We start from the raw sequence: 27,763 nt of genomic DNA, 5'->3' as shown, positions 1-27,763 counted from the left end.
ACAAAATTTGGTGCTTCGAAAGAGTTGTAGATAAAAACATAATTTTGGGTCGGTTTTCCTTCCTATTTCTGCGCTTCGTTTGCATGCTTATTTTTTCCTAGACGCTGATCGAGCACGAAAACATGGAATGGAAGACTTCATATCTGCCGATCCTTGTCAGTTTGACCACGCGGCTTTGTTTAAACTTCTGCAAAACCTCACGTTAGAATACCGACTCAACGACCCGTACTGCTCTTTGGTAAAGACGTGCAAAAGAAGATGTAGGGATGTTAAGTTTGATTGTTATAGGGGTGGTTTAGCCCTGGCCAAGTGTTTGTTTTGGACGAGTATTGTGCGAGATACGGAGTGCGGGGATGTTACAGACATTTATGTTATTTATCTGACTTGTTAGATAGGGCCGAAAAAAATATTATGATTGATCCCACCCTAATACATTATAGTTTTGCGTTCTGTGCCAGCCACGTCCATGGAAACAGGTTTGTAGACTCTGACTAGGGCTTAGAAAGTGCATCGATTAATTGATAACATTAGCAATGACTTTAGACCTGACGGCGTTGGAAGCGTCACCCACGAAGAAAAAGAAAAATTTCAAGAAGTTAAGGAACGATTACGAGTTTTATTAGAAAACCAAATTACCAATTTCAGGTAAAAATCATTCAGATATACATGGAATAGATACAAACATGACAAAAACACATTAACACAAATGGACTACAAAAGGAATCATGGATGCAACTATATATTTATATCTCGTTGTATATTTTTTCATTTCTCTAGATTTATTTACAGATTGTTTAAAAAATTACATAAAAAATTATTTCCGAAAAATTAAAAAAAAGTTTCAGGTAACAGTAAGTAACAGGAATTAGTTTTAAAATCGTTTTATCGTAGCTCAATTTTGTAAATAGTTCACAAACTGATTTGATGATAGTGCTAGCTTCTGATTCTTTTAAATAATCTAGATTAAAATAAAATAAATGCATGACGATTTTTACAGTAGCTGATTTAGTTTATACAATTTTCAACTCTTGAAAAACTTGACTTGCTTTTAACTTTTTTCCATTCTAAAAGAGTTCAGGCATAAGCCGTTTCTTTTTTATTAACGCAATTGGCAGCAGAAATAATTTCTTAATATTTCTCTCACCAAAGCACCAACAGTTCGATGCCTATAATCTAAATTTCTACTTTTAACACACTTTACATCTAAACACATTTACACTTCTGACTGTCAGCATGATTGTTATGCCTAAAATGGGGTTTAGGTTGCTTACTTAAGCCTCAGTTAGATTTTTTGCATTTTAATGTACAGTTGTAGTTTTCTCAATAAAATTGCGAACCTAGCTCAAAATGTTGAAATTCTGTTTCAGATTTTGTTTTCCTTTTGGGAGACCAGAGGGCGCCTTAAAAGCAACTCTTTCATTATTAGAAAGAGTGTTAATGAAAGATATCGTTACACCAGTGCCTCCTGAAGAAGTTCGCGGGATGATCAAGAAATGTTTAGAAACTGCTGCGTTACTCAACTATACTAGATTATCTTCAGAAGCAAAAATAGAAGGTAAATGTGCTTTTCTCTCACCCACACTATTTACTATTTTAATGACTCTGTAGAAGATTTAAGAGGGGAAACCATGGTGCCACCCAGCAAAAAATTAGATGATTTAATTCACTTAGCTGAATTATGTGTTGACTTATTGCAACAAAACGAGGAACATTATGCCGAGGTGAGTTCTTTTTCTATCTTCTCTTTCAATAAAACTCAAATAAAATTTACCGCTGCAATTGTGCAATCTACCGTACCAACTCCTTAATGTTCTTGTTTATTGGTTTACGGTCGTCTTTAAACTTTCTTAGCAAAGTTTAAAATCAATACTGACTGGATTTGATTGAGATGTAAGCCATCTATTGATTTCCCACTTTGGCATCCGTGCAAGTTCGCGGCTGACGTCATTTGTCTAGGCTTCTATGGAAATTTTCGATCATTTAATAAATATTTTATCTCACATTACTTTCTATTGAATAGTTTCTTTTTGAGACAACGGCATCAAAGATTGCATCCTTGCAACAGCTTTCACAAAAACTTGTTAAATCTTTTTGACGCTCGAAATAGCGCTCAAGAAGATTCAAATTCTTTGTAACGTTAGAAGGAAAATCATCAGTAGAACAGTGTTTCTCATAAATTCTCGAAAATTGGAACATTGGTTATTTATGGTTATTCGTGGATACATAAATAAAATTTTATGGTCTACTCAAAAACTAAACTTCGAAAAATTTGGATCGTTGAATTTATTTAAGTACTCACCTTAAAATTTAAAGCGAAGTAGCAAACCCTTTTCATAACAAACAAAGTTTACACATTTAAATTCTTTTACTTACACATACTAACAACAAAGTGTAATTAAACTTTGTGTGCTCGACATGAAATAAACTTATTAAAGAAATTATCTTAAATTATGCATCACATAAGTAAAATAAGTAGTATAATTAAGTTAGGGTCAACGTTGCTTATTTTTTGTCATTACATCATTTCGACAAAGAAAATCATAGTTACAAACAGTGACGCACTCAAACTTTTACATAACTATTAATATATACTTAAAAATTAAAGTTTTCACGCATACCTACCTATTTATATGTATGTTTACAACTTTTATAGAGAAACAAAAATCTTTAAATTGTACACACACTTTGTCAATATTTGTATATGTTAGTTTCTTTGGCCCTTCTAACTGTTTTTTCTGGGTGCGTAGATAAGAATTATAACAATGAACACAAAAAAGTGTACTTCAATCACTTTGCTTGAATTTTTACAAATATTTTATAGAAGAAGCAAGAAGCATTTTTTTATTGAATTGTAATGTAATGTGCATATCCCAACGAGCACAATTAAGTATAGTTGGAAAATTTTAAATGGTCATCTTGTCCAACTGCAATTTTCTAAAGATTAGCTGTACAATTTGAGAAATACTGTCAATGTTCTTGTGTATATGTACCTCTACCTACTCGTATCTGTATATGTACAGCTTGTTCGATGTGGGAGACAAATCGCCAAAGAGCGTTGTTCCCAGAGCTAGCTGTCAAAAATGTGAAAATGTACTATCCACTTGTACCAATTGTATTTGTACCAATTTAATGTTGTGTGTAATTTTGTGTATACGTAGCAACTGCGCAAGGCAGACCGGCAACCGTCGCCACAAGCCGCAGCCTCGGCGGGCACGAACGCTTGTTCGGCCACTCCGGGCGCTCCGGGCAGTCAGGGCACTCAGGGCCGTGATGCCAAGCAGCAAAACTCTGTGTTCCGCTATTGCATGCCTCAGCATGCCACTTACACCCCACCAGACCCCACGGCACGTACATCTTCTATTTCTTTATCTTTTTTATTCTGAGTAGGTATCACCAAACAGGAGTGGAAAATTTCAACACACTCCTGGCTGGTGTAGTGTTATCAGAAATTGGATTCACTGCAAGGAAACATCAACTGGACCTTGCAGGAAATGCTTGCATTGCGTCAACAGCTTTCTATACCACTAACACTTTTCATCAAAACTGTTACAGTAGAAAACTGCTGATACAAAGAAAACAGGTGCCGACTGATTAAAACGGTCTGTCACTACTTTCATACAACAAACATTCTCGGTGTGCTACGCGTCAGGTCGAAATTTTGCTGTTGCTTGTGACTGTAGTGTGGTTCTTCCATATCTCTGATTCACACACCAAGAAATTAAGTAAAGTAACTAAATTTCTAATAAAAAATGGTGGATGCGCCGGGATAATTTCTTCTGCTTAAAAAAGTACCAAATTAAACCCAACATAGCAAAAAGCACATTTAGATCTTGATTTTATATAGTTATTCAAAAAAATACGCACTTCTTATAACTTTATATTTGAGTTGTTGCAATAAAATTGGGTTAGAAAATTCTTGTTACATTATTAAAAAAAACGTTTACGCATTATGAGTTTACTTTAGGAAGAAACATTTTTCGAAATAAGTTATTCTTGGTGAATATTATTAGTAATAGACTGTTGCATTCGTGTACAATTTTACCTGTTTAAAGAATTATCTTAAAGAATGTAAAAATATTTACATCAAGTATCTACTTGGTTTCTTGTGTGTATCTATGCTCATTTCCGCTGTTTGGTGTTGTGTACCTCAGTCAGCGCCTGATCATATTGCATGAATGTAATTGATGTTCCCTCGATAAATTTACAGGGACAATTTGGATCTTATAATTTTTTTGACTTCCACGTCAAATAAATAATTTAATTGTTTTTCCATGCAGGCCTTTGCGTGGTTCAGTGATTTATTAGTCGAACACGCGGAAATATTTTGGTCCTTGTTTGCCGTCGATATGGATAGAGTCCTGGCTGAACAACCAGCAGACACATGGGACTCCTTTCCACTCTTTCAAATACTTAACGATTATCTCCGAACAGATGGTAATACACTATCAATAAATTTAAATGAATGCTTTTGATGCAAGTTTCTAGACAACTTGAAAAATGGGCGGTTCCACCAACATTTAAGAGACACTTTTGCACCTTTAGTTGTACGTTATGTCGATCTAATGGAATCTTCTATAGCTCAATCGATACATAAAGGCTTTGAAAAGGAGCGATGGGAAATTAAAGGGTAAATTTCTGATGTTAAGAATTCTTATCACTTGTCTGTCGAACTTTCCAGAAATGGTTGTGCTACTTCCGAAGATTTGTTTTGGAAATTAGATGCTCTGCAATCCTTCATCCGAGATTTGCACTGGCCGGATGCCGAATTTCGCCAACATTTAGAACAACGTTTGAAATTAATGGCGTGTGATATGATAGAATCGTGTATTCAAAGAACAGAAACCGCGTTTCAGCAATGGTTGAAGAAATCTGTCACTTTTATCTCGACGGACTACATTATCCCATCAGAGATGTGTGCCATGGTTAACGTTATCTTAGACGCTAAAAACCAATCGTTAAAGTTATGTGCTGTTGATGGGATTGACGTTCACCAATACCACACGAAAATCGACGATCAGATCGACAAAACCTTGGCGAATATGAATCAAGGGATGATCAGTAAACTCATGTCAGTGTTAGAAGCGACTCTATCAAAGCTCTCACGATACGACGAGGGTAGTTTGATTGGTTCGATTTTGAGTTTTACGGTGGGTGTTTTTTGGAAATCTATGTGTTTTTATTTGAGTCTTCCAGAATGTGTCTGGATCTGGGAAGGACATGGGTCAGGGTTATGTGAATTTCACGCGGAATTGTATGGACCAGATAAGGGGTAAAGTGACGGATGAACTCTGGATTCTAAATTTCTTCGAACAGTGGTACACCAGTCAAATCAACATGCTTTGCAATTGGTTATCAGAACGGTTGGATCACACTTTGCATCCATACCAATGTACGTGCCTTGCCCATATTGTAAAGGTAAGTCATAGATTGTACTTTTCACACTTTCGATATTTTTGGTACCTGCCTTGATTGATTTGACCAAAACTTGTCTTGCAGAAAATCTACTCCGATTTCGAACTTCAAGGCGTAATGGAAGATAAGTTAAATTCCAAAGCTTACCAAACCATAGCCCAGCGAATGCAAACCGAGGAAGCGACATGTGCTCTTACCATGGGACAAGCAGAAGGGTAAAGTATTTCAATAAGGGGTGATAATCTTGATTGTTCATCTTGTTTAGTGGAAGTGAAGGTATAGACGAAGACGGAGATAATCGCAGTAAGACGAAAGTTACGATAATGGAAAGTCTTAGTGGAGAAGATGGTAATTATGTCTCAAATATCGGAAATATGGTAGCAGGAAGGGTCGGCAATATCTTCGGGAAAGGATTAGGAGGAATCAGTACAAAATTTGGTGGTGGAACAAGCAGTTGGTTTTAAATTAGCAAATTTTTATTATAGCTTATGTTTTCTCACAAGGGTTACAAGAATGCTGGCACTGGCCTGATATTGTGATGGTCCGTTTTTTTATCTAGATGAAATAATTTCAAAGCAATTTTGTACCGTTTGTTGACATTTGTTGACGTTCTATACCAATAATATTGTTCGAAAATATCCAGTACTAAGCACTATATTCTTTATTTGCCACCACTATATAGTTAATCGAATGATCTCGTTATTTTGTGTCATCGAGGCACTACATCTAATTACATTAAGCCTTCAGGAACACACCATTTGAATTGGTACAATAAATAACATTCAGTAACAACGGCACTGGACTCGGAATTGCGTATAAGATTTATTTTCATATTTATATCTTACCAATTTTGTATATATTAGATTCTAGTATGCAAGTTACTTATTGCTGTTTCCTAGACCGTTAATAAATTTTTATTACATATCAAACAATAAACTGTTCCAATATATTTTATGTGCCATTAAAAAAATCAGTTAATTTTTGGTGTAATTAAGGCGGCTATAACTTTTTATCGGAAATTTATATTATATATTGTAGCAAATAAGGTTATTCATTTGGTTGTACAAAATGTTTATAGCGTTGTAGGGTAAGGGGTGCATTTGATAATGAATCGAAACGAGTCCAGTGATGTTGGTGAGTGTAGTATAAAGATCGCAATTTAACAACGTTTTCAGTATCTTGAAGCACATTTGCTATAAATAGCATTGCGCATATCTTTAGGAATGTATTGTTGTAGGCATAATAATTGGATACTGAAAATGTTTTTGTTTTTAAATCTGTAATTTGCTTTATCTGCTGGCATCGGTTTGTAAAGTACGGTTAATATGGAGACAGCTTATATATCTCTTGCTATAAGTTACTATGTTGTTCAGTTAAATTTTAGAATAAACTGATTAAAATAACAACGATAACTAATTGAAATTTTTTATTGTAAACTGCATGCTGCTGCTGCTAATATTTTTAAAATTCTCTGTAGCTCTTTTATCAGAAAACATTGATGAGTACAAATTTATCATTCGTATATTGTAGTATAGATATCAAAAATTTTGATGCGTAATTTTTGATAAATGTGAATAGGTGACGATATAGTCTTAAATTAATAACTCTTCATCACTTCATTATATAATAAAAGGGTATATCCAATTGGTTGTTAAAAACTTTAAAGTTTAAAAATATTCCCATATAAGTGTATATAGAAATACAGATGTTCGTATTTCATAATTACTTACTTTATCTGCCTTTTCATGAACATCAAATACTATACTTATTGTAGGATATAACTGAATAATAGATGTTAACTGAATTTCATAGTAACTTGCTTTTTTATTCTCAAAATCAATAAATACATTCTAATTTAACTTAACTTGTCTATATAAAATAATTCATATTTTTATTTTTGTTGCAAAACGGTTATGGCAATTCTTAACACTGATTTGTAAATGAATGTTGGGCCTGTGATGTCGACAAACCAAAAGATGCTAAAAAAATTTAAGCCTATATAAATAATTATTTATAGGCTAGATAATATTGTTATGTTTAACTAACTTGTACTTACTGATGGTAAATAAATTGTTTTAAAAGATTAGTTTTTCTAATACCTGCTTTGTAATACCTACCTATTATTAGTCACACGACGTTTATCTATATGAATTTTAGCTGGTAAACAATAATTAAAAGCAACAATAAATGGAAATATTTACATAAAATTGAATCATTTCTTATATGTAGCGTTTTCTTTCTATTTTTGTAACAAATAAATTCAATTTATTCACAAATTTTGCATAATATTAGTCTTAACTTAAGGGCACGTAAAAACAATATACCTCAAGGCATCCATAAATTTATTGCTCATAAATCAAAAGCTCATAAATAAAATAAAAACAAAAAATTATTTAAAATTTTAAAACAAGTTGAATAACGCATGCGTAGTGTAATGTAAACATGTGTGACAGTCCATGAGATTTATGCTGAATCGTGTGTCACCACACCTAAGCCACAACTTTTAAATTCTGTTTTTTCAAATTGTGATACATTTGTGATTTAAAAATGTTGATAGTTTTATTCATCCCACTTTTTATAGTGGCTTTAATATTAAGATTAATAAAGCAACGAAGTCCCAAGAGCTTAGATAAAAGACATGTAGTTATAACAGGAGGTTCCAGTGGAATTGGCAAAAGTGCAGCTGTTCTAGCCGCCAGAAAAGGTGCAAACGTTACTATAATAGCACGAAATCTAGAAAAACTAGCAGCTGCCGAAAAAGAAATCAAGGGAGCTTGCATCCATAAAGATCAAATTGTCACAGCTGTATCAGTGGACGTTTCCAACAAAATCGGTATTCATAACGAACTAAATAACCTTGAGGAAAAAGTGGGCCCAATTTACATGTTGATAAACTGTGCGGGAATGGCGATTTGTGGCAAAGTTGAGGATTTTACAGAACAGGACGTCAATACAATGATCAATGCCAATTATTTGGGCACTTTGTACCCTATCCAAAGTGTAGTTCCAAGATTCAAAGACCGTCAAGAGGGAATTATTGTACTGACAGCGTCTCAAGTGGCTTTAATGGGCATGTTTGGATACTCAATTTACGCCAGTTGTAAATTTGCCTTACGAGGTCTTGCAGAGTCTATCAGTATGGAACTTAAACCATACAATATCTCTGTGACTTTAGCCCTACCCCCTGATACTGATACTCCAGGATATGAGAATGAGAATAAGACTAAACCTACAGAAACACAACTAATATCTGAAACTGGAGGATTGCTGAAACCGGAAGTTGTAGCGACGAAACTCCTCAAAGATGCTTTGGTAGTATTTTTAAAATTTAAATTTTAATCTATTGATTTTTTTTTTCAGATCGGGAAATTTTTCAGTTTTGTAGGAGTTGAAAGTTATATTTTGACCACTCTGTGCATAGGAATGACACCTTATGTCGACTTTCTTGAAATTATGGTTCAGTCAGTTCTTTTGGGACCATTAAGACTCATTGGCGCTTATTATTTACAAACATTTCATAATATTATTCAAAGGTGCTATCTACAGAAACAGAAAGACAACTAAACATTGTTTTATTTTTGTTTAAGTATTTCATATGTAAATTAGTAAAATTCTGTTTATAAAACGTTTGTTGTATAAGAAATATGCCGTTGCGTAGGCAACCAATTATACACGCTGCAACAATGCTAAAATTTTAAAACTGCTGGTCCGGGTTATGTATTACGGAAAAAACACTCGAAGCCTGTGTTAAACATCAATTTTAAAAAATAATAAAATTGCTTTGGAATAAAAAATGGCTCGTGTCACAAGAAGTTGAACAAAAAAAACGACCACAGGCACAAAAAATTTTGGTTTTTAACACATTTTTATTTAATTATTTTTTAGTTTGTTTAAATGCACTCAAAATAATTAAAAACAACTAAAACTAAAATACAAGTTAAAACACTACAAATTCAGTTATCATCAGTCGTTGGCTCGTTTGATTCATTATCTTGAATCTCTTGTAGAATCGACTTCTTAAACTCTTTTTTTAATACTTCCTTAGAGAGTCCAGAACTGATCTTTTTTGGATAATCGTATGTTGGTTTCACTGGTGTGTCACCCGATTTACCTATGAAATTAACTTCTCCTAACATGCCTTGGAGGTTTTCAACGGTGTGTTGCGAAAATTCTACCACCTTTGCAACGGATCGATTTTCATTCATAATAAAATGATCAAGTGAAGCTGTAACTTGGGTGGAGAAATCTGTAGTCACGCGAGTTTGACTTTCTAAGATGTCAAACGCCTCTTTTGTCATAGCCTCCTTTTTTGCAACAACTCCCTACAACACCAACATTTATTTGAGTCATCAAAAATCAATAAAAACCTTATTCTGTTCCTCTAAGCGTTTTTCAATAGTATCAAAAAATTTAGCGAAGTAACCTTGGTTTAGACGGTGATTTTGAGAAATCTGGAAAGAGCAAATCCTTTGGCTGTCCTTAATGTCTTCTTCAACTGTTTGATATTTCAATCTAAGCTCATTTAGTTGAACATACGCCTACAAGAAAATTAAAGTTAGGTAGTTAACTTATGATTAAAATCTTACCGTCTGTTGGTTGAAATTGGTAACAATGGTATTTAGATTTTGGTTGATTCTTTGAGATCTTTCTTTCAACAAGTCGACGAGTTCGGTAATATATCCTTTCACGTGCATTGCAGGTTCCAGTTCCAAGGACAAATCTTCTTCCTTGGTTGTAAACAATCTTATGAGTTGCTCCCAAGATTCACGTTCTTCATCATCTCGACTTAGTAAACGCCTAACTCGAATGTAACGTTTATGCAGAATGACACGCAAAGCATTCATTAAAGCGTAGAATTTATCGTACATGTCTCTTAAGGCGGAAAATTGTGTGCTAACATCATTGTTATATTGAAATGTTGCTTCGGCCAATGATGCTCTAGTTTCATCTATGTGTTCCTTTAATTTTCCAAGATCTGTTTTAATTATTCGAAAATTGTGCGCCACCAGTTTATGATTGGCACTACACGTGGACGTCAAAGTTGCTTTAGCATCGCGTTCTGTAAACTCCGAGTTCTTAAACAAAGTCTCAAATGTGCACTTAAGTTTCTCGGAAAAAACCGCTACTTCGTTAAAAAGTTGTTCTAAACGTTCCGAATCCATAAGTACGTTATCCTTGATGCGTGCACTGCTTATAGTTAAAGCGGCCAAATGTTCTTTTCCATTTTTTACAAACTGTTCTAGAGTGTTTTCAATTCCTCTCAAGTTCTTGGATGAAAGCGTGACCATTTCTTTAGCGATTTTTGCATTATGCAATGTTGCGTCACACTGAGAGTTATATTTCTGGTAATAGATCTCCCCAAGTTTCGTTGATGTTTGGTAGACGTCACATAAAGCTCTTGATTGTTGTTTCACTTGAGACAGATTATCACTCATGCGGACAATCGCATATTCACTCTCTTCCTGTTTGACGGTTTCCTCTTCCAACTCTTTTTTGAGAGTTTCCAATGTGGTAACAGACTGAAAATAATTCCTTCCCAACTCTTCAGCACACTGCTTTTGACTCCTGATATTATCATTTAATGTTGTTATTTCTGCAGTTAGACAGAGTACCCTTTCGCGTTTCACTTTAATTTCAAGCATCAGCTTCTCATAGCTTTCGTTATCCATAAAGAAGCCTTCACCTTCTCTGGCAGCATTTATCTCCTGGCGTAGAGAAGTAACCTCGTCTTCTAAATCTTTAATCATATTATCTCTGCGTATGTTTTTAACATTGTAAGTCGGGCAGTTGGAGACGCTTCTAGCCATATGTGCATAATCCAACGTACTAACAGTCTCTTCAAAAACGTCAGAGCAAGGAGAAAAAGTCGCAATAATGCAAGTTTTACTCTTGCCACCCAAACTATCTTGTAGGATTCTTGTTAGCTTTGATTCTCTGTAAGGAACATGTGGCGATTTAAAAGCAAGAGCTTTTATAACTTTTGCCAAAGTCAGAAGTGACTTATTGATGGTCCCTGCTTGTCTAGCACGCAAATCAGTTGCTCCAGAACGGCCAACGTTCTCACTTCCAGCCAAATCGATCAAATGTATTTTACCAGTCTTAACAATCTCTTCACCATTAGATAATTCGCGAATGGTAACGAGAATAGTAAAGATGGTATGAGAGCGTGAGCTTTGACGGTTTATGTTAGTATCAGCGATATGACGATCATTAGCTCCAATCATCAACATTTCAAAGAGTTCGTTACAATCTTTCACTGGTACTTCAGACACACCTTTGATACATGTTGCCCCCCTATTGTCCGGGTCATCATAGATCCTAAATAAGAAAAATAATTAATGATTATCGCCTTACAAGTTCTACAGATTTGTTAATTATAAAAAGATAAGCTACTCCCGTATGTTTTTATTATTTGTAGCTATTTATTTGTAATTTGTACTTTAATATTTATTATAAATTAAGTTTTGACATACCCCCTTTTTAAATGGCTCTCGGAGTTAGAAAAATACAGGAGTAGCTTATTTTTTTATAATTAAAAACAATACTTAAAGCCACAAAAAATTATCTCTACCTCAAACAAGGACCGTCAGAACATAAAAGATCGCGTATTTCTTCATTGTATATCTCAACATAGGAAACAGATACATTATATTCAACCCCAAGTTGCGATAGTTTATCAAAAATATCAGTTGCTGCCCTTGGTACCATTCCAACAGAAGGGTCCTGAAACAATCATTGTGACAACAACTCAACTGAGTTACCCATATTTACATTAATAAAATCAACCGACGTATTAACTGTGTCTCCAACCATGGTGTAAGTTTTGCCAGTTCCAGTTGGTCCATAAGCAAAAACGGTGCAAGTGCAGCCCAACAGCATCGAGTCAACCAAGGGGCGCACAACAACATCATAAACTTCGGCTTGTATAGCTCCACCCGCAAAAACTCTATCAAAAGTATAGTTTTTCTCATTTGCCCCACACTTTAGGACAAGTTCGGTTTGACTTGAAAATTTAATAGCAGAAGGCTTGCTGGCATTGATTTCACTCTTAGTGTAAGGTCTGTAATGTAGTATTTAAGTAATTAAGATGTTTTAGAGAAAATCCGCCGTTTTGACCAAAAAATCAAATTTTGGGGTTGTATCAAAAAATCTCACCGTTGTCTAACGTAAACCTGGATGCGAAATAACGGATTCTTGCGTTCAGCCATTGTGTAGAGTACAAACAGGTAATATTACCACTTTCCTTCTTAAAAACAATTAACAAAAATCGAACAAACACATTAAAACCAGACAGAGAATGATCGTTGCAAACTACAACAAACAACTTGTCGCTTTTGAAGTCAAATAGCAAAAGTAATGCCAACCCACGGCCACGAACGAAATGCACTAACAAAAACCGTTAACACTCCACTCGTGGTTAGAATTTAATTTTGTCAACAAAATATTTTAAAAATAAAATGATATAAATTTTGTAGTATTGTATAAATATATCTAAAGACAGATTTTATAACTGTGCAAAAATAATACAATTGTAGTTAAAAACAGCCATAAAACACTATTGTAATATTGGTTGCCTATAAGTAAAGCCTACGTGCAACGGCTAATGCAACAAAAATAATACCCAAACTAAGAAGAATTTTTACCACATTTTGTAGTTGAAACATTTATAAAACAATAAAAAAACCAAACACTTGCCAGTTTTAGCGCGTCATTTTGGGCAAACGTAGATGTCATTTTTATGTCAAAAATTGCAAATTACCCCAAGACTTATAAAAAGTAAGAAGATTGCCTGGTAACTTGGAGTGAAAGACATTAAAAAGCGAGTAAGATGGCTATATGGATTTTTGAGATTTTTGAGATTTTTATTTGCAGCGAAAACAAAGTATCTTTCAAGTTAAAGTCTTCTTTCTGTCGTCAATTTTGATTTTGAATTGGCTGAAGTTGATCACCTTATGCCAGATTTCAGATTGTGTTATTATTATTGCGTTGCATCTTGCATTATTTGCCACATCTTTCTTTATAGATCTTGTATGCTTCTAGCTATATTCTTAATTTTATTACTCAATATCGCAAAAACTATTCATCGTAGAGTATTTTAACCTGTTACATCGTGTTCAGCGTGTAATTTTACGTCTAAAAAAAAACAATATTTCAAGCACTTTTTGGAGTCTTTAACATTACTAAAAATGTAAAAAACGTTATATGGATCGATTTTAAAGTTAAAATTTTTTTGATTTATGTCGAGATTTTGGTCGATTTTTGGCACCCGGAGCGGTCCGGAACTCCGGACTTCTTGGTGATAACCGCTTATGTTTGGTATCATTGGAAAAAAAATAATTTTCTATTATATACAAAAAAGATCAGTGTTCTGCGATAAATAGTTATCGAGAAAATTTCTGATAAACAAATCAAACAAAATATTAATAAAATTATAAATTAAAACATTGCAAGTTTTAACAAATCAAATTTATATTTTTTTATCTATGTATATATTTTATTTATTTTACCCTTAATAAAAAATATTTTATCAGTATTTATTTTACGGAATTCTAGTTTTTTAACTTAATAATATGTTTGGTTGCATATAAACGAAACCACCAGTGACGTCAATTCGCGCGAATAATGCGCACACGTGATTGGTGCAAAGTTCTTACTTTATAAATCTTGAAATTACCCTTAATAAAATTCGCTTGTTTTAAATTACGCAGTGCTTATTGACAGTTTCTTTTCATTTCCTCTGAAGTGCAAAACACCCCCTTGTACGCTTTCGAGTATTCCATTGGTCAATTGTCGAAAGTCGGTTTAGTAGTAAACTGTGATGTACTGATGCTGTTTTGTTGGTAGCGTAACTCTGTAATTGATTAGACTAACTTTTAGTAAAAATAATTTTTAATCATTAATAACATTTAAGATTATAGATCCAAATAAGAATGTAACTGTAATAATTATTGTTTATAAAATATTTTTTTATGTATAGAACGCGTTTTGTTCAGTCAAAAAAAAAATTATGCAATTAAATATACACGTGTGCACATGTATGCATTTACTATAAAACAAAAATGTTATGCTTTAGTTATAATACGTTATACTTATACCATATATCTAAAGAACAGAGAATTAAAAAAAATGTTATAATAACTATATTTAAAAAAAATTACCTACAATTTTTTATTTTTTATTTAGTGTTTTTATTGTTTAATTATTAAATAAAATGCAATTTTGCTTGTTTAAAAACGGCTCACACTGACAGATTATCGTCGAAATTACACCAGGAAATGGACGTATTGAAAGTTGACGACTGTAGATGATCACATCAAAATTTTTCTAATGACGAGGCCAGATCCTCAAACGGTCACAATAGTGTTGTAAATGTACTTTTGTATGCGCAGTTTTTGCGCTCTAATATTTACAAAATATTGAAAAAATGTTTACTTTTCCCTTGTAACGGTTTATTTTGAAAACAGCGCGTCGCATCCGACCAATAGCGAGCGTTTGTATCATCTGTTGCCAACAGTAAGTTAGGAATATTTAACTTCTTATAAGTGTTTGATCTGTGTTCTATGGTGTCAGTCGCCGCTGGGAAGTTAACGATTAATTCAATTGTGTAGTTATACGTATTATTTATATTTTACTTATTGTACCGTATGAGTGAATTAATTATAATTGAGTCGTGCACACCCTCCCTTTAGTAATGGATCAACAGGACATCCTCCAAGTCGGGACTAGTATTAACATAAAACGAACCGATGGTAAGTCTTCATATTCGTTAAATTTAACCGAATTAAATTTATTGGGAAAGGTCTTGTCCCGATAATTCAGCCATATAAAGCCGAGGATCGATGCTGCTACTTAAAATTTAATTAGACGGAAACACACCAAGTGAACAATTAACACTTGAGGGCCATTATCGTTTTTTGTGTCTTTTTCATATCGACAGTAGCGTAAAAAGGTGTCTTTGACTAGTTTCAACATAAAGATTTCGCTAGATATTGAAAGGACACTGAATTACGAAAAAACAGAGCCTGTCCTCCCAACTGTCAACAAATTTGGAATTGTCTTAGGTATGTCTACAACAGTTCAATTACTTGAGCAGCCGGTTAAGTACAATGCAGTTAGAAAGTATTATCGAAATGTTGCTTTTTTTCTCGACTATTTTTGGGATTGCTCGTTCTAGACGGTTTTTATTCATGAATTCGTTACATTCTCCTTTTTTTCTCACACAATTAAAATAGACAATACACATTATAGAACATTCAACGCCGACAACACAAGTATAAAATTCACATGCAATAACTGCTCCGCATTTATCGATTTCGGTTTAAAAAAGTCCCATGTGTTTAATGTTTATGTGGGTTTAGTGATTCACTAAAGATCAGATTGTTATCCAAGGTATTCAAGTTATAGTAGAGTCGCTTTAATGAATCAATTATCAAAAGCGATCCATGTCCAAATAAAACCGTTTAATTAGACCACCATCTGATAAAAGGTTGGCGAAAGCCAGTGGTGGAGAAGTCAGAACACGCCGCAAATGGTAATAATCCGAACCGCTTAAAATAATAATATTGAACTTGTCTCGGCATGAGTCACACCTGTGCTGTGCTAAGAAAATAAATATTGATAATAACACCGTTGTCAATTAAAATCGCACTTTGTAATAAACCGATCCATGTTCCAATTAGGCGATTCAAACATCTAATTAAGTCAAATTCAGTTAAACTCAAAGACAAGGTAAAAAGTTGCATGTATGTCGGTGACAATTCATCGATTTGATAAGCGACAAACCAGACAACGAACCAATTTACGCGCAATTTACATAATCCATTTTGCAAAATTTTTCGAAAGAAACCCATTTTTCGGGTACCACATGACGGAACCATCGAGGACAGGGTGACGCAAACGTGAATACGATGGTACCTTATATGGTTTGTACAGTTGAGACAAGGTTGATCTACCTGGAATGCTCACAGGGCTATTTCTACTACTATCAAAAGACAATCCAGTGACCTACGAATTGACATTCGACATTTCCGAATTATTTACCAAAATTGTGGTTTTGTTAAGAAATATTCCTGCTGTTGTTCTCACTGACTTCATATGAATGAGTCATTATTTACTAACTTTGTTACTAATTATCAAAGGGCGATAACATTACATTTGTAATTTTAGAACTTCTACCAAATCTAGAAATAAATAGTAAAACGTCAATTTAGAGAAATTATTTTATTTAGAAGTTTCCTCTAGGGTAAAAATTGTTTCAAGTTTGTTATTGTTAATACTTTCGAATAAGATAGTTCGTAATAAATACTCCTGAGTAACCATTTGTACTTAAATATATAAAAAAAAATATTGAAAGTAGGCGATAAAGTTGTTTGCATAACGACTAGTCATCTCTTTTCCATAGTCGAATAAAATTATCAAAAACAAGATTTGTTAACATTTATTGAGCTTCTTGAGCTTCTAAATTTTTAATAATGACAAAAATATTGAACTCATTTTTTTTTACCAAAAAAGATTATATTTTGTTAGTCAACTATGCTCTCCGTTTCTGGCAACACTCACCATTGTATAGAAAGTTAATCTTTATGTCATTAATAATAAATAAAGGATAAAATAATTTGTTTTTGTTTTTCTTTTCAGGACGAGTACATTCTGCGATTGTCGCCGCGGTCAATTTTGACTTGCGTAGCGCAACGGTGGAATGGTTCGAACAGGGCGAGACTAAAGGAAAGGAAGTTGACATGACAGCCATAACATCTTTAAATCCAGACATTATAATTTTAAAGCCCGGTGAACGATACATCCAAGAACCTACTATACCACAAATCCAAACCTCTGGCAACAAATTGCAAAGAGTAAGGGACACATTTTTTGATAGGATGGTCAAGGTTTTTTTTTCGATGAGTAATCGTTTAAGTTACAAAATTATGTAACATTTTTCATTTTGTTTACATTGATCTTCTATACAAAAGTAATTCCGCCTATACAAATAACGTCACGTGGTTGACTTTTATGTAATTTTTTCGCGTTTTTAAAAGGTTCAATCACCTGCACTTTTATAATTAGTCCATTAAAATGAAGCTTTGAGGTGAATCAATTAGAGTAATTTGTTGGTCCTGTTGGTATTAATGGTATTGTTATTTTACAATGAGTTTGTCTCAAGCAGGTAATTGACCCCTCTCACCAATTGACGTTATTCATCATGGGTTTCTCTTGTAATGCTCTAATTAAAAAAACTCGATAATCTTATACTTTATTGTTAGTTACTAGCAATTCATGACATACGACAATTTTCCTCTTAATTGTCGTAGGTGTAACACTTATTACACACTAATAAAAACAAAGTGCAATAAATATTCAATATTTGTACAAACACGGCAATATTTATTTCACACCCTACAGGGTGAATCAACTAAACATCTGTTAATTTCATAATTAGTTTTTTTTCTAATTTTCGTCACACTGCTCCAGTTCAGATTAATTTTTACTTTTGTTCACAATTATAAAGTAATAATCAAATTACTTTGCATGTGAAAATTTGGAAAGTATGACATTTCAACTTCATTTTATTTCAGGTTGGGAAGTGATCACTTCCTTATCAGCTTTCGGGTTGGAAAGTAGACATTTCTCAACCGACTTTTTAAATTTTTTGTTGCTCGTTCAGCAACTTCCCTGAGTTCAGGAGAAATACATTTCATATTTTATTGTATCACTTTTAATATCGGACATTTTCCTACAAGGAAAAACACAAGCGACACGACGTTACTTTGACATAATTATGTTCTTTGACCAAAGAATATTTTATTTATTGCCTACTTAATAACAACGTTCGGTTTCAAAATTTGATAAATTCTTTATTGGCTTTATGTATGTTCTTTAAGGAGGATGATTGTGAATAAAGTAGTAAGTATAAAACGCTTTGGTGCTCGTTGCTTCATCGTATCTCGACTTATTAATCAAATTTCGCTTGGTAATGAAGCATCTTCCACCTATGTAATCTACTATTGTAAGCCCCATTAAAATAAGACTTTTTGTTAAATTGCACATTTGCCGAAATTAAATCTATTAGACAACTTTCGCCGATATTTTGTCTGCTTTTGCAATCATAGGAATCATCAAAAATATACTTGTGCGTGGGAACGGTGACCTCTACCTACAGTCCAATTTTTTTTGGTATCATTTGCAATAATTACAGTACCTGAAATTGAATAATAAGAAAACAAATTTGATAAAAAAATGTCTTCAGCCTGATTTTCACTTTCAACGCAAATCAAATGACGATTAACTATTTTTTATCAACCACGTTTGTTTTTTTTTTCATGTACATTAATTTGAAAACCCAGCAAAATATTTATATTTGTTCTGTAGAATTTGTTTTTTTTTTAACAATAAAAAATTCTTTAAGAGCTCTCCCAAATTCTAAATTTACTACAAAATTATTTAACACAAGCAATAGTGGTTAGAAATCAAATATGGAACTAAGTAAAAACGTAATAAGGGTTTTATTTTTTCACTTCGACCAAAAATGTAATCAACAAAAACAATTATTGTTGGCTCAAGTTAATTTTGTTACAAACAGGTTATACTTTTTGAGTTCCAATTATTGACAAATGTTTAGAGTGGGTTTTAGGAATTTTTAGTTAATTCGCAATAAAATAGATGGCGTGTGTTAAACTACTTTCAGTGGTACCTAGAATTAGGTTTTAATTGTAATATGAAACAGGATAGTTGTTATGCATGTGTGTGTGTGTGTGGTACCAGGCACTGGACTTGAAAGGGTTAATTGTACTTTTGAAAGTATTATTGATTGATCGTTTTACAATATGTCAGTTATTCAGTGCCAACACAAGCAATTTAACACTTTAAATAGCGATTTTTGCCAAGTTTATTCGTGTCCGTGTTGCGATAAACTAATCGAAATCTCTCTCCTTAATGCTGCTAATTATAAAAGGATTCGTCCGGTTCTTCTGAAGAAGAAACTAGTGCCGCTATGGCACAATCGGGACGTTTTAGCCATAAATTGGACGAAAGTGACGACGATTTTAATAGTAATCAATTCTCGTCGGAAACTGCAACGCTATCGGTATTGGATTTAATACATTTTAAAAAATCCTCGAGTGTGGTTTTAATTTTTGTATTTTGTGTGTTACAGAATCCGACAAGGCAGGCAGTAGCTAGCGTCAAACATAATAATGGTAAGTTTGTCATTTTAAGTAATATTTACAGAGAAGTAGGGAAAATTTTATCTGTGATAAATTATATTTACATTAAACGAAATACGAAAATTTCTCATCATGAATTACCACGGTCTTCTTTTTAATTCATTGTGATTTAAGTAAATAATCATTTTCTTATTATTTTTTTATTTTAGAAAAAATTAAAATACGTAATTTGAATAATGTAAGAAAAATTGGGCGCATATATACTAGTTCGCTCCGGCGGTCGGATCTTAATCCTTAAATTCTCCAATCTAGCGTTACTACAGATTTTCCTGCTCACAATTCAATGAATTATTATTAAGTTATTATTTATGTTATTGAAATGAATTTTGTTAGCATTGAGACATTTCCTAACAAGACTTCAAGATCTACTTTTAAATTGTTTGATAGCAGTCTCGTCTTCTAAATATCTTGAAAAAAATTTTGAGAAATAATACATTTTATCTAAAACACAACTAATTTCTATTCATAATTTACTAAATACTTACTGTTGCATTCAAAAATCACAAATTTACACACTTCACTTTGCGATAAACAATGAAATAAAAAATTAAAACGCACTGACCTTATATGGCATCTTCTTCTGTGTGGCAATTCGCCTCTGCTTCTTAAACGGACATATTGAAAATAAAGAAACATAATAGTACATTACAAGCGAGGTGGTAAATATGGCATTACCCCGAGTGCTTATGTATACGATCGAGAGGCGCTAGCCTCGAGATCGGATAAAGCACAAGGGGTAATGTCATTACCACCGAGGTTTGTATGCTATTTTATTCACAATCGCATTATTTTAAGTCAAAAATTTGAGTAAAATAAAATTCTAACAAAGTTAAGCTCCAAACGTGGTAGGCCATCCAAATGACGTTTGATTTTTGACATTTCAGAAATGTCAAAGAAAATATTGAAATAATGTGTAAATTTGATTTAAAGTCATCGAAATGGAGCAATGTACTCCCCCAGAATTAAGAGAAACTGCTACAAAAGCAATTTATACTAATTTAGTGAAATATTATGCGTAACTTGACAATTTAAAAGAAAAAATTTCAGGTATTTTCGTAATTTTAACGTTGGCAATCCTGCATATTACCACCCAAGAGGAGTAACATTTATTACTCTTCATGAGAAATAATGACATGTTTCCCAACCTTCAAAAGGTTAGTAATCGGCATATTACATTAGTGATTGTGAATAAAATCAGTTTAATGTATAATTAAATCGGTGGAAAATATAAACAAAAAAGTTATATGTTTTTTTCATAAAAAAAATTCAAAGGTATTGTTGACTAACCCGTTAATCCGGATTCTTGTAGCACGATTGCTTTTTCCAATTCCCTCATTGGTACTAATAACTCGAATTTTTAAAAACTGCGCACTACCAAATGTCTATTAGACACTCGAAAATACCCAACACGCACGCGCTGGTAATACAGCCCCCATTTCTACACAATTTCGCACTGAACCACGAAATAAGTACTTTATTCGGACAATTATTACAATTGCTTGGCTAAGACTGGTTCGTTATTGTAATAATTCCCTCAAAAACGACGGGATTCACAAAAACCCATTTCGCAACAGTGTCGTAAAAGATATTTGTTTGGGACTGGGTAATCCTGCAATTCACAACGTCAAAAAATAATTCGAATATCACACAGTTCCACGTTCACCATTTTTTGTGCCCTTTACAATTAAACAACCCTCAGATTTACGTGATATGGCGTTAAGATGCTTAGCATCTGATTGACTGCGGGATAGCGTCTTGATGCGCCCAAACATGAACTTTTGCCGAAAATTCTCTTTTGTTTAAAGGTGACAATGAAATTTTAATATGCCATTAGTTGATTTAGAAAAAGCGAAATGAAATTTAATTCATGATTAAACAAATCCGAATTAAGTTATCAGTTACTTTACTCTTTTAAACATCAAATTAATCGCGAATTAAAATTGATTGCAATTAAGAATGCTCTACTTTTTCAAAATGAAAATCTGAAATTTGTTTAAAACAAAAATTTGTTTAAGGCTACGCCACTGTTTCTCGCATCTCGAATTTAAACGTACCGAGGTTTACCGAGTTACTTTCTCGGCATGCACCAAACAATTGTATCTGATTGTAAAAAGTATATAAATTAATCTTTCAGCAAAGTATTTATTAGTTAAAAAATAATTTTGAGTGCATTGTTAATTAAAATGATAACCTTAGAACCCAGAACATGACATCTGACATGTTGACGGAAGTTATTGAAAAATTCAATAATTTTATCGAATAAATATAACGGTTAAACCACTAACGGAGTTTTTCCATACAACTCTTTAGATTTCCATGACCATGATTGTTAATATTTAATGATTATTGTTTTTTTTCGAAATTGTTATTAATCCATACAGAACACAAAATACTATAAAAATAAACCTTGATAGTGGCAGTGATACTTCTAAGTAACCAACTATTACTATATTAATCAATATTTCAAATTATCAGGTAAAAAATAAAAATAGATTTCGGCTAATGAGATATTTTATTTTCTCGACAAATTATCCATTCATGATTTAGACATTTATGATTTCGAGAATTTTTTTAACAAGGAGTTTATGTTTAATAAGCTTTAGAATTATTTGCGACTTGTGTATCGATTGATTTGTTTACATTGTTATACTGCTGCACAAGTGATAAGTTATGCTAAAATGTTTTGAGATTTTACTTTTTAACGATTTTGTCATTTTCATTAATAGTACCTATAATAAATAATTATTTGTGAAAAAAAAAACAATTAAGGAGATAACTTATAACCTTATACTTAGGTATAACTCAACTGTGTTATTACAAATTTGGGGTGAAATCGATCGTTTAACCGCAGGAATGATGAAGAAAAATAATTTGACCAACAGTATTACACACACACCTATAAAGAATTTGTCATAACATGAAACATTTTACACAATTTGCGTGTGTACATTTTTAAACCAAGTTTATAAAAATAATGTATAAATAATTTCTTAAAACAGAGTTGTTTTGTTAAATTTTATTGTCGTTTCTACAAAACTTGGCACTCTTAATAACAGTTAATAAAATGTCAATTACTATTAAATTTGTCTTATTCTCTGGAGTTTTTATAGTCAGACAATTATTAAGGCTGCAGAAAAAAAATCAAATTTTAGCAACTAGGTTGTGCCCATACACCGAATCCTAATTTACATTAATAAATTATTAGAAAATTACACATTCATACAATTAAAATAAAGAAAGTCATTTCAATCCCCTCTTTGTTTTTTTGAATTCTAATCAATTCCTTATCGACACTTTTTCTGTATTGTACAGTTTTTGGTATAGTCTTGAATCAGTGAAAATGTCGTTGGGTCGAAAGCATTCTATGAAGGGTGTGTTCCATTTAAAATTGGGTAAATATAATAAATGTATGTTTCAGGGTTTATGCGATCAGCGCAACCAACAACCCGGATTACTCAAAATCAGATATTAACTAATAATGGACACACCATGCCTTCTTCAAATGAATCTGTGCTCAATAAAGAAACTAATATCCCGACCACTCGTACTACTAGTGTACAGGTAAACTATAGATTTTTTTCTTTAGTACAATATTTTATTTTCAATATTTGTTAGAACGCACGTCGTAGTAATGTTGTTAAGGAAGTAGAAAAATTGAAGAAGAATAGGGAGGAGAGAAGACAAAGGCAAGCTGAAGAAAAAGCAGAAAAAGAAGCGTTCCTCCAGTTAGCCCCAGGGAACCCCCATTGGGAGTTGTTAAATATGATAGCGTAATTTAAAGTAAATCAAAATAACAAAGTTTTTTAATGTTTGTTTCTTTAGAGAGTATCGACGCGGTTTGGATATCAAACCGTTGACCGAAAACGATGCGATTGAAGATCATTTAATCACAGTTTGTGTCAGAAAGCGGCCTTTAAACAAGAAAGAAGTGAATCGGAAAGAGGTTGATGTCATCACGATCCCAAGCAAAAACCAACTAATTGTTCATGAACCTAAAAACAAAGTGGATCTGACAAAATATCTTGAAAACCAATTGTTTAGATTCGATTATGCGTTTGATGAAACATGCTCGAATGAAATGGTTTACAGGTGAGAAGTGGTCATCAAATAATTCAGTCGATATTGTGTCAATTTCTCTAGGTATACAGCTCAGCCACTGATCAAAACCATTTTTGAAGGTGGTTTTGCCACTTGTTTCGCGTATGGTCAAACAGGTTCGGGCAAGACCCACACAATGGGCGGCGATTTTAACGGAAAAAGTCAAGACTGTCACAAAGGCATTTACGCAATGGCATCAGCTGACGTTTTTCGACTTGCCAATTCGCCGAAATATCGTCATTTGGATCTCGTCGTTTCCTCAAGCTTTTTTGAGATCTATTCAGGGAAAGTTTTCGATCTATTGAACAATAAAGCCAAATTACGAATACTTGAAGACGGAAAACAACAAGTCCAAGTTGTAGGACTTACTGAAAAGGTCGTTTGTTCCGTTGATGAAGTTTTAAAGTTGATACAGAAGGGGAACCAAGCGCGCACATCAGGCCAAACTTTCGCCAATTCGAATTCATCACGATCTCATGCCGTCTTTCAGATTTATTTGAGATCCAATAATAACATGCATAAAATTCATGGGAAGTTTTCACTGATTGATTTGGCCGGGAATGAGAGGGGGGCAGACACGTCGTCGGCAAACAGGCAAACAAGTATGTATACTACATTCAATGTAGTGCGTTTAAAAATATAATTTTTTATTAGGAATGGAAGGTGCTGAAATTAATAAGTCGCTCCTCGCCTTGAAGGAATGCATCAGAGCTTTAGGTCGAAAGGGTGCTCATTTACCGTTTAGAGTTAGTAAACTGACCCAAGTGCTTCGAGACTCATTCGTCGGTTCAAATTCACGTACTTGCATGATAGCGATGGTGTCGCCTGGAGTGAATTCATGTGAACACACTTTGAACACATTACGATACGCTGATCGTGTCAAAGAACTCGGAGGTGGCGATCTTCAAACTAATACGCTTTCAGATGAACAGCAAGGAGACGGCGATTTGATGCAGCTACGGTCATTGAATGTAAGTCATTTAATTGTGTAAAACTCGTGTGCGATATTTGAGGGTTGTAGGAAAACGACATGACACCTGAAATGTTGAATTTTCATCAAGTCATATCGGAGTTGGAAGTTGCCGAAGAAAATATGTTGGATAATCATAAACAAACAACGGATGATTTATTAGCAACGTATGAAAAAGCCGTAAGCCTGCTTAGAATGACCGATGAAGTTACTTATGATCAAGAAGGTAGCTTGAACTTGTTTGAGTTTGAATAAATTTAATAATTTTGTTTTGTTTGTTTCAGCATATTGTAAGAATTGGGAAGAACTAATAAACAACACTTTGGCTTACTTGGTGAGGTCACAGGAGATAGTAGCAGATTATAAAGCGAAAATGTCAGCTGAAGAACAACTAAGTCGTAAAACTAAGAGAAAGTAATCACAATTAAATCTTGTATAGAAATTCCTCTTTAACCCCCTCTATTATTTCTGATTGAGACCTCCCAGTGTAAGATTCATAGTATTAATGCTGAGAATCTTTATCAGAAATAATAGGTATAGTATAAGACTAGTTTTGTTTATTTATCATGTTTAAACTATTTAAATTTACAAAAAAAAGAACTGCACGCTTTGGAAACGATTTTTTACTCTTAAGCTGTTGTTGTTTTCTCGTTTTATGATACTAATTTTTGTATTTATTACCTTTTTTTATTTTTGCAATTAATTTATTTGTAGGCCTCTTAATAGGTGGGACGTGGCCGTAACTTATGCTTTAATAATTTAAACTAATTCGACTTAAATGTCCATAGCCCGCATTTCATTAATTTACAATCATTAATTTATATTAAATATTAGGCTGTGCTATATACATTTTACAACAAATGCAGGCTATCACTTCACTTTGTTTCACTACATTTAGTGCTTTAGTAAAGTTAAAAAAAGTCATTAAGGTGCATAATTTAAGAGGCCTTTATGAGTGTATTGTATATTGTTATTTGAAGGTTAAGATGTTTTTCTTTTAACTTTGTACCTTTTAAAAATTCTTTTACTTGTTTGTGAAGCCTTCAAATGTAAATGTTATTAATTCATTTGTATTTCATAAAATTGAAGATTAAGTTTGAAAAAAATCGCAGTGCGTTTGCTTTAAAATTTATAAAAATACATAACAAGCTTGAACATTCATTATAATTACTGTAATAAAACTACTGCATTATTACAAATCGTTTGATTGCAAACTTTCCCTCCAATCGTAGCCAAAACATCATAATTAAACCCGCTTTATTCACAATTAAACTATACAATATAATTTACAATAAAACATCAGTCAAGTCAAAAATGGAGTTGGAGTCCCTTCTGTGCTATCACCATCCAGCACTAACATTTGTGTACCATGAATATACATATCTAGAATTTGTAATGTACAATGTGCTATAAATCGAACAAAAGGTCGAACATCCCCAACATTAGCTACATTTAGTGCATCGTAGTATCTATCCCTCTGCTCTTTTAAAATCATAATCGGCGGATAACCACCACGGAGTAAAATCAAATTCATTATTAAGCGACTTGTGCGTCCATTACCATCAACAAATGGATGAATATCGACTAGTTTGTAGTGAGCTAAAGCGGCATAACGGACAGGATGCATGTTTCGAGCTTCATCTGAATTCAACCAATTCACGTAACTTTCCATCAAAGCGGGGACTTTTTCTGACGGCGGGGGAATGTGGCGGCCCACGAACACCTAAACAGAATTATGTTCTTACAAAAATGTTATTACACTAATGCATTTAATTAAATTAACTTTTGTTTTTTCATTATGGTACTAAAAAAACTCACTTTTGTATCACGAAATATGCCAGATGTTAGAGGATCAACGTGTCCCATTACTCTTTTATGCATTTGAAGTATATCATCAACAGTGATATACTCCTTCCTAGCCAAACTTTTCACGTATTTGAGGGCCAACTGTAGTCCGAGTACTTCATTATGTTCAATTATACTTTTCCCTTGGATCACCTGACCAGTTTCTAGTAAAGTCCGCAATTGCTCAACTGTCATGGTATTACCCTCAATTCCCACAGTGTGATAGATGTGTAAATAATAAGCTTGTTTCTTTAATGTTTCAAAATTGTAACTATCAAACTGTTTTTTTAAGTAGTCTTTTTTCTTATCTATACTTTTGAAAAGCTCCAAGTCCAGTCTATCTACAACAGGTGATGTTCTTTTATGATTGGTCAGTGCGGCTGCATGTGTGGGAGAGTGGGTTAATGCCTGTGGGAACAAATTATTAAGTAACTATGGCAGTTTTTATGCATTACTTTGAAGTAGAGCTCATCCGCGGTCACGACATCGTGTCGAATTTGTTCAAGGAATTCCCCATACCAGTTTAGGACGTCTGGATTATCCGGAGCGATCGCAGTTGCATGTTCTAATAGTTTCAAAGCCTTGTGATTTTTTCCGGCCAGTTGGAACCCTATAGCCGCCTGTAGTATATTCAAAACTTCCGAATTCGACGATTTCACATTAAAATTTCTACTCCCATCTAAATAACTACTACCAGTTGTTGGCGTATAATGGGATTCAAGAAGGGCGTTTAAATTACTTAAAATAAAGTTGTCGTTTGAGTGGTCTTCAATAGCGTTAAACGTATAACTTAATGCAAAATTGTTGTTGGAGTCTGTCGCAATTAAATCCTCAAAAATTGGTGCATAACTGGTTTGTTTCTTATAGAAGTTGTAATTTAAATAGTAATATTGTATAACAGAAATTAAAATACACAATAAACAAACTAACACCGAAATTATAAAAATTACAATGTTACAATAAATCTTCATATTATGTATCTTCCCAAATTTTACGAAACAGTTCGAGATTTTCTTCCATTATAAAACATAGAATGATAAAATAATTACACGTAAAACAAATAATATTAGTTTAAGGTTATGTCCTCCCACATTTTGACCTGTCAAATGGTCGCCAGTGCTCGGATAAAATCGGACAAATGGTTTTGGAGGGGATAACAAAGCCATTTGAATCCTCAGAAACTCAAAAAGGCAGTGGCGTATCAACTATTTGGATATAA

The 27,763-nt window shown here is 33.2% G+C and overlaps 5 protein-coding genes across 10 annotated transcripts in view; 3 read left to right on the top strand and 2 right to left on the bottom strand.

Annotated features, from left to right (window-relative positions):
• LOC123006269 (calcium-dependent secretion activator) overlaps positions 1-7,495 on the top strand; it is a 31,830-nt gene extending 24,335 nt beyond the window's left edge. For 2 of the 4 annotated variants that reach the window (XM_044400631.1, XM_044400634.1), the window contains 12 exons: positions 102-238; positions 289-476; positions 532-645; positions 1,368-1,555; positions 1,609-1,721; positions 3,159-3,344; positions 4,278-4,434; positions 4,486-4,627; positions 4,679-5,147; positions 5,194-5,415; positions 5,497-5,627; positions 5,678-7,495. In XM_044400631.1, coding sequence (XP_044256566.1) covers positions 102-238; positions 289-476; positions 532-645; positions 1,368-1,555; positions 1,609-1,721; positions 3,159-3,344; positions 4,278-4,434; positions 4,486-4,627; positions 4,679-5,147; positions 5,194-5,415; positions 5,497-5,627; positions 5,678-5,876 — 2,246 coding nt within the window. In that variant the 3' untranslated portion in view covers positions 5,877-7,495. The remainder of the gene's footprint in view (positions 1-101; positions 239-288; positions 477-531; positions 646-1,367; positions 1,556-1,608; positions 1,722-3,158; positions 3,345-4,277; positions 4,435-4,485; positions 4,628-4,678; positions 5,148-5,193; positions 5,416-5,496; positions 5,628-5,677) is intronic. The other 2 variants (XM_044400633.1, XM_044400632.1) reach the window with 2 other exon arrangements.
• A 360-nt stretch (positions 7,496-7,855) lies between these two features.
• LOC123006623 (3-ketodihydrosphingosine reductase) lies at positions 7,856-9,096 on the top strand. Its single transcript, XM_044401241.1, has 2 exons — positions 7,856-8,724; positions 8,773-9,096. The coding sequence occupies exons 1-2, from the start codon at positions 7,960-7,962 to the stop codon at positions 8,974-8,976; spliced, it is 969 nt and encodes a 322-aa protein (XP_044257176.1). The 5' UTR covers positions 7,856-7,959; the 3' UTR covers positions 8,977-9,096.
• Positions 9,072-12,793, bottom strand: LOC123006622 (kinesin-like protein KIF11). The gene is made up of 6 exons (XM_044401239.1): positions 12,568-12,793; positions 12,184-12,472; positions 11,984-12,135; positions 9,999-11,730; positions 9,780-9,950; positions 9,072-9,734 (listed from the first exon to the last, which is right to left on the bottom strand). The coding sequence occupies exons 1-6, from the start codon at positions 12,618-12,620 to the stop codon at positions 9,366-9,368; spliced, it is 2,766 nt and encodes a 921-aa protein (XP_044257174.1). The 5' UTR covers positions 12,621-12,793; the 3' UTR covers positions 9,072-9,365.
• A 2,165-nt stretch (positions 12,794-14,958) lies between these two features.
• LOC123006507 (kinesin-like protein Klp10A) lies at positions 14,959-25,913 on the top strand. 3 transcript variants are annotated; one of them, XM_044401033.1, is made up of 11 exons: positions 14,959-15,161; positions 17,050-17,264; positions 19,361-19,492; positions 19,562-19,604; positions 23,050-23,192; positions 23,247-23,401; positions 23,454-23,720; positions 23,772-24,331; positions 24,384-24,700; positions 24,751-24,925; positions 24,984-25,913. In XM_044401033.1, the coding sequence occupies exons 1-11, from the start codon at positions 15,104-15,106 to the stop codon at positions 25,115-25,117; spliced, it is 2,199 nt and encodes a 732-aa protein (XP_044256968.1). In that variant the 5' UTR covers positions 14,959-15,103; the 3' UTR covers positions 25,118-25,913. The 3 variants fall into 3 exon arrangements, with proteins under 3 accessions (XP_044256968.1, XP_044256969.1, XP_044256970.1); XM_044401034.1 differs by lacking the exon at positions 19,361-19,492; XM_044401035.1 differs by lacking the exons at positions 14,959-15,161; positions 17,050-17,264; positions 19,361-19,492; positions 19,562-19,604 and adding an exon at positions 22,907-23,002.
• Positions 25,914-25,939: 26 nt separating this feature from the next.
• Positions 25,940-27,637, bottom strand: LOC123006508 (protein adenylyltransferase Fic). Its single transcript, XM_044401036.1, has 3 exons — positions 27,000-27,637; positions 26,518-26,952; positions 25,940-26,422 (listed from the first exon to the last, which is right to left on the bottom strand). The coding sequence occupies exons 1-3, from the start codon at positions 27,513-27,515 to the stop codon at positions 26,003-26,005; spliced, it is 1,371 nt and encodes a 456-aa protein (XP_044256971.1). The 5' UTR covers positions 27,516-27,637; the 3' UTR covers positions 25,940-26,002.
• Between the last annotated feature and the right edge of the window lie 126 nt (positions 27,638-27,763).

Source organism: Tribolium madens, unplaced genomic scaffold, assembly GCF_015345945.1.
Source record: "Tribolium madens isolate multiple individuals breed KSU strain unplaced genomic scaffold, Tmad_KSU_1.1 Scaffold_2;HRSCAF=44;Tcas5.2_LGX, whole genome shotgun sequence".
Lineage (NCBI taxonomy): Eukaryota > Metazoa > Arthropoda > Insecta > Coleoptera > Tenebrionidae > Tribolium > Tribolium madens.
Note: the sequence above shows the minus strand (reverse complement) of the source record. Positions and strands in the feature narration are given on the sequence as shown.

Excerpts from the sequence above, each read along its gene's own strand:
- LOC123006508 (XM_044401036.1), bottom strand. The coding sequence starts at position 27,515 with ATGAAGATTTATTGTAACATTGTAATTTTTATAATTTCGGTGTTAGTT. Across the intron at positions 26,953-26,999 it reads CGGATGAGCTCTACTTCAAA|GCATTAACCCACTCTCCCAC; the intron begins GTAATGCATAAA and ends TTGTTCCCACAG. Across the intron at positions 26,423-26,517 it reads GCATATTTCGTGATACAAAA|GTGTTCGTGGGCCGCCACAT; the intron begins GTGAGTTTTTTT and ends AATTCTGTTTAG.
- LOC123006507 (XM_044401033.1), top strand. The coding sequence starts at position 15,104 with ATGGATCAACAGGACATCCTCCAAGTCGGGACTAGTATTAACATAAAA. Across the intron at positions 15,162-17,049 it reads TAACATAAAACGAACCGATG|GACGAGTACATTCTGCGATT; the intron begins GTAAGTCTTCAT and ends TTTTCTTTTCAG. Across the intron at positions 23,721-23,771 it reads TCGAATGAAATGGTTTACAG|GTATACAGCTCAGCCACTGA; the intron begins GTGAGAAGTGGT and ends CAATTTCTCTAG.
- LOC123006622 (XM_044401239.1), bottom strand. The coding sequence starts at position 12,620 with ATGGCTGAACGCAAGAATCCGTTATTTCGCATCCAGGTTTACGTTAGA. Across the intron at positions 9,951-9,998 it reads CCAATTTCAACCAACAGACG|GCGTATGTTCAACTAAATGA; the intron begins GTAAGATTTTAA and ends ATTTTCTTGTAG. Across the intron at positions 9,735-9,779 it reads GCTTAGAGGAACAGAATAAG|GGAGTTGTTGCAAAAAAGGA; the intron begins GTTTTTATTGAT and ends TTGGTGTTGTAG.
- LOC123006623 (XM_044401241.1), top strand. The coding sequence starts at position 7,960 with ATGTTGATAGTTTTATTCATCCCACTTTTTATAGTGGCTTTAATATTA. Across the intron at positions 8,725-8,772 it reads AACTCCTCAAAGATGCTTTG|ATCGGGAAATTTTTCAGTTT; the intron begins GTAGTATTTTTA and ends TTTTTTTTTCAG.